This window comes from Pectinophora gossypiella, chromosome 9 (genome assembly GCF_024362695.1).
Source record: "Pectinophora gossypiella chromosome 9, ilPecGoss1.1, whole genome shotgun sequence".
Taxonomy (NCBI): domain Eukaryota; kingdom Metazoa; phylum Arthropoda; class Insecta; order Lepidoptera; family Gelechiidae; genus Pectinophora; species Pectinophora gossypiella.
This window is the reverse complement of record NC_065412.1, coordinates 8825883-8841287: the sequence shown is the minus strand read 5'-3', so window position 1 is coordinate 8841287 and position 15405 is coordinate 8825883. Positions and strand designations below refer to the sequence as shown.

General features: G+C 33.3%; 1 protein-coding gene across 2 annotated transcripts in view; it reads left to right on the top strand.

Annotated features, from left to right (window-relative positions):
* Nucleotides 1–15405, top strand: part of LOC126369589 (aminopeptidase N) — a 33210-nt gene that overhangs the window by 14545 nt on the left and 3260 nt on the right. For both annotated transcript variants that reach the window (XM_050014070.1, XM_050014071.1), the window contains exons 2-13: nt 1941–2663; nt 3510–3665; nt 4179–4472; nt 9137–9320; nt 10051–10207; nt 10472–10731; nt 11001–11202; nt 11297–11577; nt 13134–13333; nt 13750–13917; nt 14255–14398; nt 14933–15011. In XM_050014070.1, the coding sequence (XP_049870027.1) occupies nt 1960–2663; nt 3510–3665; nt 4179–4472; nt 9137–9320; nt 10051–10207; nt 10472–10731; nt 11001–11202; nt 11297–11577; nt 13134–13333; nt 13750–13917; nt 14255–14398; nt 14933–15011 (2829 nt within the window). In that variant the 5' untranslated portion in view covers nt 1941–1959. The remainder of the gene's footprint in view (nt 1–1940; nt 2664–3509; nt 3666–4178; nt 4473–9136; nt 9321–10050; nt 10208–10471; nt 10732–11000; nt 11203–11296; nt 11578–13133; nt 13334–13749; nt 13918–14254; nt 14399–14932; nt 15012–15405) is intronic.

The window sequence follows — 15405 nt, the reverse complement described above, 5'->3', positions numbered from 1 at the left end:
GGACCATAATCCTTAATTATATAGGGACGATCCAGTGAAAGTGCAATAAAACACCTAAAGAAAAAGACAATTACGCATTTCTGTCGTCATTGAATGAATATAAATAGATTCGTTTCACTATTTCCTACTAGTAAAAAGGTATTTTAATTGACAGCCTTACTGACGTCATAACTAGCTTTTGGAGTTGGCGTCAGCAGGACAAGACTTGATGTCAGACTTCGCTTCAATTACTTATCAATTTCGTTTGTTTTGTCGAGACGTATTGTGGATTGGCTTTGAATAGTTTGACTAGGTTAGGTACCTAAGTATCTTGCTATGTAGGTAATAGATAATATGTACAAACAGAGTGAACCAGGTTTGTTTGTTGTTTAACAGAAATCGTCAACCTATTTATACTCACAAAAGATTCTAGTTTTTATTTCAACCCATGCAAACATTTGTTTAATCGTATCCTAGTTTACACTTTGTTCTCTTTTTTATTACAAAGGCGATAAAACACTGAAGGCGTCGAGGAAACGAAAAATTGTTGCAATTTATTTAACTTTGCCTTGTTAACAGAGTATTCTTGGCAAGTTTTAACAAGGTTCTCGCCGGCAAAGTAAGTTAGGAACTGAGATAAAGACAGCCTTAATCGCCTAATGGAATCAGCAAATTTATTCTTGCCAGTGTTTTTTTAATCTTAGTGAGGAGCATAATTTTTTTAATATTATTATTTACATTATTTAATGATAATTATGATAATTAAAACACGTAATAACGGGTTCTTACCGCGTTTAAAATAGGTATATGAGACTCCCGATATTAACCCCGGTGCGTGCGGTAAGAACTCGTTATTATGTGTTTTAATTTTTAAAAGGTGATTTATAAATTGAATTTGTATAACCTATATTGAAAGATAATTTTAATTTATTCTTTTTTGTACTTTTTTCATGTGATCGCCTTAAAAAGTAGCTTGCATTACAGGTGTAACGTAAGTCTAATTATGTGTCAATTACATAACATACGTAGACTGACGCCTGTACCTAGCAGTGGAACGTGTATAGGCTGTTTATGTATTATATTGTCAATACATGTAGAATTATATTATACATGTGGCATAAATAAAAAAGACTGATAACGACTTAAATAATTCAATTGAATTCTTGATATTTGTACAATGAGTAATGGAAAATATGTTATGTCGTTATGTTTCTCCAAGTTTCTGCTAAGCTACCGTTTATGTGATAATGTCTTGATACTTTCTACTTCCATTCCTTTCCACACAATAGGTCTTTAAAATAGTGCTATAGAATAATGGTATGGGTATACCTATACCTATACGAAGATATCTGTAGTGAAATGAATGACCGTCCATCTTGTGCGTGAGTGCGCAACGTAAACACAGTTTATGTGATAGGTACCTATTTATTACACCCCGGGTTATTAACTTAGAAAAAGTCTTTTGTAGTTGACTCTTTCATTATCTTAAATACTTTGCCTGTATACAGTTAAAGAGAAAAAACTTATAAGTAATGTGTTTAAGTACTTATAAACTTTCAAACCGTAAACATAGATGTACAATAAGTAATCGAGAATATTTGTTGTTATTCTTTTCCAAGTTTCTGCTAGACTATCGTTTACGTGATAACACATTGATCGAACAAACTCATAGTGTTCAAGAAAATTCAATAATACTTTATTGCACAAATCGAAATATAGACACAAACATTTGAATAAAGTAGACGGTACTAGAGGCGGCATTGTTCTAAACTGCGTTTTGGATATGAATATTCATTTATACTATGTTATTTTTAATTAAGGTTACATAATGAACAGCCGATATACCACACTGTCCACTTTCCACTTGGTACAATGTCTATTCAATTATTTCAATAAACAGGAGCGATGACTTTTCATGGGCAGTTCAGGTTACCTTTGTGATTGAATATTTTTTGTTACAGATGAGGGTATAGTGATGTGATGACGCAGGCGCGCGAGCCGCTCGGAATCATGGACGGGAACCCTCCCAACTGCGACTTCTCCACCAAGACCAAGCGAGGGGTCTACATTTCCAAGAGTCTCGCCTTCGTCGTCCTCGTCATATTCGCATTGGCGCTGGTGGCAGCCTCCTTCATAGTGTACAACTTTGCTGCCTGCCCACAGACTGACCAATTAGCAAACGTAACAAAATACGAACTCACTCACTGTGACCAATCAAAACTACTAGTGATACCTTTAAGTACTGAACATAGTAAAAGTGTTATACCAATAGAAACGACACCGAACTCTATAGTTGAGCAGGAATTTGTGACAGATGTCCGTTTACCGACGAACATTAAACCGTTAAAGTACTATCTAAGGCTAACGCCGTATATATATGAGAGTAATTTTACTTTTGATGGGGAGATTAGTGTGGTAATTATTGTTAAGAATGATACGAAGCAAGTGACTTTTCATGGCGTCGATTTGACGTTTCTCACTATTAACTTATACGCTAATGACGGGAGACCCGTGAAGATTATCCAAAGAACAGAAGACGTTCCACGACAGTTCCATATCCTAATATTGGGCGAGACGTTAAAAGCCAATCAGCAGTATGTGTTGAACGTAACATACACTGGAATTTTGAATGACAACCTACACGGATTTTATAGAAGCTCTTATGAAGAAAAGGGTGTTAAAAGGTCAGTATACATTAAATAATATACATATGTGTGAGTGTACAAGTATCACGCAAAACCACACTAAAGCAAAGTATTGCTTCTTATTTAATTAAGTTTGACTGGTAAGTAATATTGATTTTGCGTTACATACACGCATGGTCTTATGCATGGTCGTATCACGAATCGTAATGGTGACAGTATCAAAGTCAGATGCCTAAACTTGTCACTTAATTGACTTTTACAATATGCCTGATAGTCATGGAATATTATGGAACAGCAATAATATATTTTAAAAAGTTAAAAATGACATGTCAAGTACCAAGTCAGCTGCGTATTTTCGATACAGTCATAAACAGTCGGTCTCAAAATATCTCAACCGATTATCGCCAGCAAACAATGAACCACAACTTAATATTCCGATCACAATCGAACGTGTGTATGCGGAACCATCGGTATAGCAGATTAATATACTACTTTTATAGAATACGAATTATGCTCTGTAATGACTAACAAGGCAAGATTGCTAAAGCAAGATTTGTTGCAAGGAACTGATTTGGGAAGAAAACAAGGTATTCAAGTAACTCACAATTTACCTACTTACTATGAAAAAGTTTTATGTACTTAGACTATTATAATTCCTTGCTTCCATTCGTATCGTCTCACAGATAATTTATGAAAGTCACTGAATAGAAATATTTTTCTAGATTTGCTACCTGTTGGCGCTTAAGAACTAAAATCATAACCTTTTCTTTTGGTTGTGCCATAGTCTGATAGTTACTTGAGCGATAGGATTCTATGCATTAGTTTGATTAAGATATAGGTGCCTAATCACAAAATATGTTCGAAATTATAACTTTTATTTTGCAGATGGATAGCCGTGACACAATTTCAAGCTACTGATGCTCGCCGTGCATTCCCTTGCTGGGATGAGCCAGCCCTGAAGGCTAAGTTTACCATCAGTATTGCACGTCCCGACAATATGACATCTGTTTCAAACATGAACCTCGTTTCCAAAGAACAACAGTAAGTGTCTTCCTTTTATTACTAAATACCTCCTCCATAAATTGATCCCTTTGCGCTAACATTCAAAGCTAAACGACAATACTTTGTGAAAAAGACCTTTGTAACCAAGAACCGTTCTACGAAGAATTCAGTTTTTAACTACCATTTCATTAATATTCCAGTTTCCATTCGTTAAAAAAATTATATTGACATTACCATATTCTATGGTTTTACTACAATCTCAACGATTATGTTAGTTATATTTCACACGCCATCCAAACCATTCATAATACCTTTCTATTCCGACACATTGGGAAAATTATTTCTTTTAATCTATTCACCTACTTACTTAATATCACTTTCATCTTTATTTACTTAAAGAGAAGATTTTTAGTAATGACAAATCAATAAATTATTTACCTACTTATTTTTTAATTATATAAATACAATTTTTCATTTTACACATTTTTTGTAAAAATTATAATATTTTAGTGTACTTACTAATTATATTTACAAATTATATTTTTTTTCCAGTAAAAACTTAAAAAATTACACATGGGACCACTATGCAGAATCATTGCCTATGTCAACTTACCTGGTAGCTTTTGCTGTTACTAATTTTGGCAGTATGAGTGATAAGAACTTTGCAGTATGGGCAAGGAAAGAGGCATTGCCGTCGGCTGCGTACGCCTTAGAAATTGGTCCCAAAATACTGAGTTTTCTCGAAGAATATTATAAAATCAAATTTCCGCTTCCGAAGATTGATATGATCGCACTACCGGACTTTAAAGCTGGAGCTATGGAGAACTGGGGACTGCTCACTTTTAGGTGAGTAATGTATTACATAAGTACCTAAGGCATGCTGTGATAAGAAAAAAACCGCAATCAACTTTTACAACACCAAAGTTTACAAACTTGTGAAGCCAATGATTATTGGTTACTGACAATATCTCGATTTTCATTGTCAAGATATTTTTTTATATTACCTTTCCTTCCTTTCAAAACCTAATTAACAAGGAGCTTTGTCGCAATATAATCATGCAGAAGTGCTAAGTTCCTACAAAATAAAAACATATTATACAAAATTCCATTTGGCATAACAGTTTTCATGCAAACAAATGTAGCAATTTAACTCATCTCACACGTTCATATTTAATACAAGGACAAGTTCGTTGTCTACTAAAAACCTGCTAGGTGTGTTAAATCACAATATTAAAGACAAAAATTTAAGGTCGTCTATTCAGGTAAGTACTTATTGTGGCTCTGTCCAACCCGGGAAGGATTACTGATTTGAGCTGTGTTTATTTGCCATCGTTGCTATTATAAAAATGCTCATACAAATGACGCTAGATTAAAATAAAAAATTAAATAAATGACAGTTAATAAAAAGTCTATCGCTTCTCAACAATCACATTTCTATACATCATAATAATTTTGTATGGGGATGATTGACAGAATCTCAACTGCTTTCGATATGTACAAAAGTCATCAATCAAAGTTTTAAAAGCGGATATTTAAGTAACGTAATCCCGTTGAGACCCTCCAATCCTTATGACGACTAAACATGATAGTTCTCCCTTTCGGGGATAGGCATGACGGTTATCATATTACGGTAAGTAAAGTTGAGCATCTAAAACCATAATCCTTTTAGTTATGGTCCCATAAGCAAACCCAACGGGGTGGGTGACCATGCGAAGAAAAAAAACATGTGGAAGAAGTATTTTGAATTTAGACACGTTGGTTGCCATACAGAAACTTTTAGAAAAACGTTTCATACGTCATATAATGTTAAAAATCAAGCAATATTATACTTCTAAAATCAGACAGTGCTAAGGACAATAAACCTGATGGCACGCTAGGGTTAACAAAAATTTAAATTTTACATCACGAAGCGAAAGAATAAGATATGAAACGGAGCTATTTCTTACTTTGGTATTTATCCTAGTTCAATGTATAAATACAGTGTGTATTACAACAATTACAGAGCAAACTTTATCATCAATCTAATTTATTGGTCATAATATATTTTACGTAACATCCGGACCGTCTGTTACAGTTCCAGGATTTGGAACTTCTTTTACTTTGGTTAGTTTTTAATGAATATCTAATCTATTTGTTATATTTTTTAATAACAAAAATCCAGTTTTTATGTCTCGTGATATTATATCTAAATCTATTTTATGATTGTTAAAATGAATCATTAAAAACATCGTTATTTGATTCCATGCTATGACTCAAAGGGTTTTTTTTTATCGAAGCCAATATCTATTTTACATTAGAAGTGCGCTTGACCATAAAGTCCTTAAAAACGCGGCTAGTTTGATGGGCACCTTCGCGCCGTGAATGACACGAGGTGGATTATTTAGACATGACGCATATGCATATAGACTTTAATTCATTAATTTTGGATTAATTTAAAAATCATTTTTGTAAATATAACTTACTGTTATTCAATTAAATTCCTATTTAAAATATTTCTCTCATCCCGATTACAATCACGTGACTTATATGTAGTAATAGTAACACCCTGACCTGAAAGATGTCTTTTTTATTTTCCAATATATATTCATAAGATTCTAAGTACAAGTCGACGATGTTCAATTTATTTGCATTATTCATGTCGACTCTCTTTCAAAGTCAATGACTGGCTTTAATAAGTACGGCTGAGTTCATGGACATAAAAAATAGCAATATACAGTGTCACTATTCAATTACGAAGTACATTCAAACACGTTTGTAATTCCGATTAGGATAGGCAGAGTAAGATTTGGCCAGTCGCTTTCTTAATTGAGTAAAAGTGTTATATATAAACTTGATAAAAATTTAATCTATTTTAGTCATGTAAAATCATTATTATCTTAGTTGTGTATCTGTTAGTTGTTTTTGATTTGTTTTTTTTTTATATTAGGTACACAAAAAGACAATAAATAGAGCTACAGTATACATAGTATAGATTTAATCTAACATAATATAAAATTCGATACGATTTATGATGTATTAAAAAAAAAACTACTCACTAGATCTGGTTCAAACCAATTTTCGTTGGTAGTTTGCATGCTAATCTACATAATATATTTTTTTTAGTTTTATCCTCCTCTTATTTTAAAAGTTACAGGGGTGGGGGGACACATTTTACCACTTTGGAAGTGTCTCTTGCGCTAACTATTCAGTTTAGAAAAAAATGATATTAGAAACCTCAATACCATTTTGGAAGACCTATCCATAGATACCCCACACGTATGGGTTTTATGAAAAAAAAAATTTTGCGTTTCAGTTCTATGTATGGGGACCCCCAAAATTTATTGTTTAATAAACAATAAATTTTGATAGAATACACATATTTATCAAGTTTCAACAGTATAGCTATTATAGTTTCGGAGAAAAGTGGCTGTGACATACGGACGGACGGACGGACGGACGGACTCTATAAGACGGAGTCTATAAGGGTTCCGTTTTTTGCCATTAGGCAACCCAAAGGCATTAGGGAACCCTAAAAATTATAGTGAAAAACGACTACTTTAACGAGGTAGTACAAATATTAAGACACAATTTTCGAGATCACAAAAAAATGTATAAAATACTGTAAAAAGTTGATAACAATAACTAATTTATGCACAACTTAAATACCGAACGTCACCATAGGTATCCAAAAACATCTCTTAAATGCAATATGGGACAGCATTTCTCATCATAATGTGCCGAAAGGAATTGATTTATCGCCCTTCGTTGGAATAGGGCTTCCAATACTGATCGATGTTAGGATGGGATCATGGGAGTGAGGCGCGACACCTCATTAGCCGCGGTCGCACTCTGCCATCTATCATCTTTGTGTAATTGGGGTGGGAGTATATGGACACAATTCAAAAGAATTAGCGGGAGCGGGCTGAAAAGTTACTGCGTATCTCTTCTAAGATCCCAAATACGGAGGCCAAGTGGTCTTGTAGAAATACTTACTATACATTTTTTACTAATTGTATATAGATGTAAAAGCTTAATTTTCATACGTTTGATCTGGCCAGTACATGTCATTTTTATTTCCTCGTATTTATGACGGCAACCATAATAATAATCAAATTAATACAAAGTGGATTTTTGGGAAACTTCTGGGAATTTTCCTCATTTTGTTTGCAGATCATATCAAATTGCGGCAGAAGGCAAAACTGGCTAATAAAAAATATTGTATATAAAAAATAGTATTTCTTTATGTATGTTTTCATACTACACTACAAATAGTAAAAATCAGTAAAATCAAAAGTACTTCGAATAGCTTCATTTCTGCAAAATAAAATGCTTTAAAATAAACATTATGTTTTCAAATTTTTTTTTTACGATGCTCTCTTCTTTACGTTGTTGATACCACACAAGATGTTGCTCATTTTATAGATGATTCATAATTTATTTCATCTATGGCTCTCTAGAATTACTTTATACTTTTATTTTATTTATACTTTGTGAGTACATGATTTGAATCGTATTCTATGATATGAATTAAATGCTGGCGAGAGATTTTTGTATCATCTGGCAATGTGCCATTTTACCCATTTCTGGGACATAAATTTTGTTGTCGAGTACTGCTGACTTAGTCTTCCTAGACAAGAGTTATTTTAAATATTGGTGAGTCAGAGTAACTGAAATTCGTGATAATAATATGGACATAAACCAGATACGTCTATAGGAAATGAAAATGTACTTGTGTAAAAGTGATAACAGTTTTACTTTCAAGGTTAAAAATTATGTTTATATGGCGCATATAGTTTAGCTTCGAACAGGAAATGTTCGTATAAAAATATTAATTTAGGTACCATGGACTGAACTATTAGTAGGTAGCTTTAAAGTAAATATAAAACTATGTGCCTTAGTACTTTTGTGACGTGTATTACATACAATCTTTTCATTTTCGATAATATTTATTATTCGTTTACGTCTGGCACGCTAATAATGGTACTAATAAAAATACTTGCGCCACACAAAGTAATAATCTCCCCTCCCGGGATTAGACGATAATGCGTGACTGTTGATATTGCCACAATTGATCTATAAATCTGTTTATTTGGTTGATAATTATGGATTTTACATGTTATGTCTCTACGTTTTTGCATTGTTCGGTCACCATCGTTTTTCCAGAATACTTCTGTATTGTTTCAAAATGTAGAACCTATTGTAGGGTCTTTATTAAAAAAAATTTGAGCACGTCCACTAATTGACTCTACTGAGACGATATTTGATTGGCAACCTAATTAAAACTGCAATTAAAATTGTTATTGTAATATATGCAAATCATACATTGAAATCTAACTGTCATGAAACAGAAGAGACAAAAACAACATATTGTGTATAATATGTATATATATCGTTCGAATTCTAATGTTTAGCTGTTAATTGTTCCAAAAATAAACAAAGTATAACTTAAAAATAGCCCACTTGACAAGTGACAATCGATTTATTACAACTTTTAATAATTCTCTGATTCTTATTATAAATTTATATTACAGAGAAATAGCAATGCTGTATGATGCAGGAGTATCACCAAGTACAGCTAAGGCCCGTGTTGCATCTGTGGTGGCTCATGAGATTGCACACCAGTGGTTCGGCAACTTGGTCACGCCTGCGTGGTGGTCTGATATCTGGCTCAACGAAGGGTTCGCTTCCTATGTGGAATACGTTGCTGTTGATGCTGTAAGTATAATATAAACATATGTCCACTATAAGATCGGGTTCTTTTTAGGCAGATAAGATTAAAGTACAAGAAAGAACAATTTTAAATATAAAAGCAGCCAGTGCCCTTACTATTGAATAGTTTTTACAACATGAAGATTCCCACGTCGGGAACATTCCCGGAAACGCCATATTAAAATAACGATAATAATAAAAACGTCACAAACACACACACACACACGTAATACATGCTCACAAAAATACAGTCCAAACGTTAAGAAGCGGCTTCATTTCAGATCAATACAGCAAAATAAATTATCACAAACATTTACAAAAAGATATTATAGTATTTATCAAATTTAAAACAAAATAAAACTAAATTTCTTATTTTATTGTGTTTCAAAAGTGTTTAGAATAGTAAGAGGTAATTTAGATAGATACCTACAAAGTTGTTTATGATTAACTTAACATCCATGACTTTGACATGCTTTCCGAAGAAAATAATTAGATTCCAGTGATCAGAGAAAATAGAGCTGCGATCGTAACTTTGCAATCAACAGTTCTAAATATTGATGCAGCTATGGAATTTAGCATTACAGTTTCGCTAATTAATATATTTCGTTGGCACTCGTCCTAATGTCATGTAAAATAAGATTACTTACATAAGTATTTGTCACTATAATAATTTAGTGTTGTGTGTGTATAGTAACTAATTAATTGAACTCAAACACAACTTTTTTCGTACTTTCAGGTTGAAAAGTCTTGGAAGCTTATGGAAATATTTGTGCTAAATGAAGTTCAGAGCGTGTTCAAGCTTGATGCTCTGACGTCATCTCATCAAATCTCGGTAGAAGTCGGAAATCCTGAGGAAATAGGTGCCATCTTCGACAAGATTTCTTATGGAAAAGGTAACACATGTTGTAACTTATTACTGCGTGTTATAATTTACTTTTGCATGACATTTGTAGAATGTTTTGGAATATCTACGAGTATTTTATTATTTTAATTTATGTTTCTTTCTTAATTATTCATTATTGGCCTCAAATTTACAATTGTTTCCTCAAATATATAAATAAAATAAGAAATGAACAATTTTGCCGATTCAGATCAAACGATTTTGAAAAAAGTAAATAATAATTTCCAGTATAAAAAAAACACAAATTCATCTTCAGGTTCAGCGATCCTGCGTATGATGAACCACTTTCTGACTGATGATGTGTTCAACGCTGGTATCACCGACTACCTGAATGCTAGAAAATTCGGAGATGCAGAACAAAGAGACTTATGGAGTGCCCTCACGAATGCTGCGAGGAAAATGGGAGAATTTGAAGCCGATGTCGCTGTTGTTATGGACTCTTGGACACTGCAAACTGGATTCCCTATACTAACGATCACGAGGAATTATGATACCGGTATATTTTCATTCAGACAGGTTAGTGAGATTTTGGATAACATGGTACTTATAGCAAAAATAGCTGTTACTATGAACAATGGAGTAGTAGAAACTAAATAGGTTTTGAACCCAAACACATTTCAAATAGTACTACGTGGGCAATGAGTTTTTTTTTCTGTCTATTTGTGTTCAGTTTTATAATCGAAATATTTTAAGCGCATTTTGTAAATTTAAATAATTATAGGGATACCTACTGTTCAAATTAGAGTCAAATATCATGTCATGGTAATCACTGTTAATATTTTCAGGAACGGTTCGTCCTAATCAATAGTACTATTGAAACCGAAAAATCTCCTGTTTGGTGGATTCCTGTTTCCTACACCACAGCTTCGGAAAAAGATTTTGAATCTACAAGACCTAAACTTTGGTTAAGAGGAGAGAAGTCAATAGTAGTGAAAAACATTTCTGCCGGTCCTAATGATTGGTTCATTGCAAATATACAACAGACAGGTATGTACACGTTCGACTTCCAGCAAACCTCTGAGAGTGATAATATGTGTTACTTATATTAAACATATTAATTATATATTTGACTTTTTTCCAGGCTTTTATCGTATAAACTACGATAGTCGAAACTGGCAAATGATTGTCAAAATTTTGAACGATCCTAAACGGTTTCAAGAGATCCATCCAATAAACAGAGCCCAAATAGTGGACGATGCTATGAACTTGGCTCTATCTGGACGTTTGGACTATCGACTTGCGTTGGACATCACAAGTTATTTGAAACATGAGAGAAGTTACGTCCCTTGGAAAGCAGGACTGGTGGCTTTAGGTTACATTGATACTATGCTTTCAAAAGGTGCTTACTATTTGGAGTATAAGGTACGTAATTCTAAATCTAAAATATGAGTAATTTTAGAACTACAAATTGAATCCGGATTATTTATTTTAGATAATTGACGCCATTTGTGAAAAAGAATATTTTTTTTACCATCCTAAATAAAGAACGTATCCACTACAGTCCATTTTATCCCTTGAGATAAATCCACATTCTGAATTTTCAAGACAAGTGTAATGGGTTTTAGTAAAAATAGCAAAACTATAAACTTAGTAATTATCCGTTCGAGTCTTTATTACTGTATTCGAAGATAAAAGAAGACGTAGCGAAGATATTGTTCATTCACTTACTGTCACGTGAATCTGGTTCTGAACTATAAAAAGCCGCGGGCCATTTTTGTTGCGTAACTGTAGATAGATAGATAGATAGAATCTCACAAACATAGAAAAAAAAAAACAAAAAAGCAAACATGAAACAAAGATAGATATTTTTTATCTGTAAACATAGATTACCAAATTACAAATAGGGTTCTAGTAATACTACATAACTCTATCATCTTTTTTAACTCACATAACGCAGCATAAGTTCCTGACTATATTATATCCCAATTGGATTATTCAGAGGTACACCAATCGCGAAATGAACTAAGTACCCATACCTCACCGAGCTTTCTGTTAGACCGACGTGATAAGTGGTTAGCAGTATCGCCGTCTAATAGTCAAACCAACTGTCGTAGTGAAGATTGCACTTAATATAAATTAATAACTCATTGGTGCAAATTCGGTACCGGCAAAGCAACCCGGTAAACCACAGGATCAAAGTGACTATAAAATTAATTATTACACTCACTATTTTAAACATTTGTCAAAAGGTGGCGTTAGTCGTAGTAAAAACGAAATAAAATTATCTTATCGTTATTTTAATGTATAGTATGTAGTAAATTTTACTAGTATCAGTTCGCACCTATATTTTAGTGGCATTACGCATATCAACAAAATGTGATAAATTCGGACTAAGATCGTATCTCCATACTAAAATGTAGTACCTAATCGATAAAAATGTCTACATCATGTTATATTAAACAGATTGTTGGAAGTTATACATAATTGGTATCGAAATAGACGACAGACAAATAAATATTGATAATCAATGTAATTATTAGTATAAGATTTAAAACATTTTTGTTTTGTTACTAACACTAGTTAATAAAATAAACTTCGACTAACATTCTAAGTCTGAAATAAATAATTGATTCTTATTAATAATATAACATAAAAAATACGCTGTACTTACTAAATATTTAGATATGGTCTGAGTATGAGATACACAAAAAATCTTGGAATGTTTCATCCTGCTTATCGTAAACTACGCAAGTGATATAAAGCAACTAAAGGATTACAGAAACTGACTAACACCATTACGTACATTATCTTCATCATCTTCGGTTATCTTTATAAGCAACAGGGAGCATTGTCTCTCTGGTTTTTATTTTTACAAAAATGTTTTTTTTTTTAAAGTAGTTTTATTTACTACCTCCTCATTGAGTAGGTACTACCATGAACACCTTGATCGCTAACGTTGTTCCATTTTTTACTTTCAGCATTACGTCTTGGGTCTTCTGGATGGTGCTGTGCAGGATTTAGGCTGGCAAGTGTCTGAGAACGAGAGCGTGGTTCGTGCTCAGCACAGGGTGGATCTGCTGTCTACTGCTTGTCACCTGGAACATGCAGACTGCTTAGAACAAGCGGTCAGGATGTATACCAACTGGATGCTTACTCCGAATCCTGATGCTTATAACGAGTAAGATACTTTACTGCCTTTCAAACGCACGTCCGTGTTTTTTTATGATTCCCATGATGAACGTTTTAAAAAATATGAAATCATTGTAACACTCTTTCTAAAGCTTAACCGCTGTAACATGATTGGTGCCTTATTCTAAATAAAAGCAACACATACATTTCAACATATTCAATTTATCAGTTTCGAGTTTAATTGTAGTTTTCTTTATTATAGTACCTATTCAATGTGTCTGAAAGTTATGGAATTGTATGTTTTCTAATCTTACTCATATATTTATGAAAGTACTTTTATGTTAATCGATTAGTTCTTTCGAAGCCATGTTTCTTGCTTATCTCTTTCGTTACTCGTCGTCTAGTTTATAAGTTACGTTTGGTGTCTTTATTTTAATTCTAACTTTTTTATTTTTCTTATCGTAGGATCCATGCAGACATTCGCAGTACTGTCTATTGCGTTGGTGTTCACGCCGGAGGAGCGAGAGAGTGGAACTTCGCTTGGGAACGATTCAAAGTGGCTAGTTCTCCATCAGAAAGAGAACTCTTACTATCCGTGCTTGGTTGCACCAGAGCACCGTACCTGTTATATAGGTAAGGCAGATTTCAAACAAGAGTATTATAACCTGAAATATTACCCTTATCCATATCATCCTTATAATCATTACTTACATCATCCGTGTCATCATAACAATCTCACAGTATTAGTAGTATGAATCATAGGTATGGAGCACAGGAAATTAGAATTACTAAGTACTGTCGCAATAACCAACAAGAATAAAGATAATGTAGTGACTAGCTAATCTTACATTCAAATTAAAACCCATTATCTCAGCGTTAAATCCAGTTTTTATCATTTCGCATGTACCAAATAGTCGTACTTATCCAAACACTGCTGCTACTTAATGATCATGTATATAATATTTTCCAGATATTTGGAGCTCTCTCTGCGCAATGACACGGGCATCCGCAAGCAAGATACTGTGAGAGTTTTCTCAGCGGTTGCAGGTTCCGCTATCGGTCAGCCTATAGCATTCAACTTTGTGCGAGGAAATTGGCAACGACTAAAGGAATAGTAAGTGTTCTTGAGTTAGCTTAAATGTAATCGAAGAATATTGTAAATCGTCTCGGTTTTAGTAGCGAAGGACAGACATACTCGTAGAATAAGGAAAATCTTAATCTAATAGACCGGCAAAGGACCTTTTCAAGATTTCCAAAGCTGAAGCCTCATCCTGTAACTTAGAATCCTATAATTAGCGAAAATTGACAACTTTTAGGCAATGACAATATAGGATTTCTAACTGTCAAGATAAAAACTAAGTTACACAAACACCCCCTTCGTTTTCCAAAATTCGACAAAGATCAAGAGTACTCTAAACCGCTGAACAAGCTTAAGCGAAAGGGCTGTGTCAGTTAGGTACCATTACAAGTAGGATAATCTTACGTATACCAATGGTAAAATAGGTTTGTGTGTGTATACATCAGATGAGAACTAGTAATTTACTTTACAGATACAGGTGACTAGGTTTTTTTATTGTGCCCTTTAGAGAAAAACATTCCATTACAAACCTGATTCTCTATTGACTGTGTCAAAATCTTTTTGTTTTAGTGTGGGGTCAGTGTCTACTCTCAATTCGATTGTGAAGGTGGTCACGAGACGACTGAACCAGCCGCATGAATTCGAAGAGGTAATATTTTTGTTTTATAAGTAATTATATTTTATAAGTGGAAGGATCGAGAAGGCTTCATGATGAGTAGAATCTACAATAAATAACGTCAAAAACAGCAAAGATTTAGGTGAAGAGAAATGGAAAAATCTCAAAACATTTTTAATCAGAATTTCTCAGGTAAAAGCGATTACGTGTTATTCGAGATGACTCATCTTAGATATTATTTTTTAGGTACTTAACTTGTATCTTGTTTATTAACTTTTGTACAGTCAAAAAGACTTTTTAAATATCGGCTCAAGGATATGTCAACGCGGTTCGTGTTGATACTACACATCGCTTCCGAGTAATGTTCATATAGATTTTATCAATCAATTAATGATGATTATAATCTAATAAATATTGCAGGCTTCCG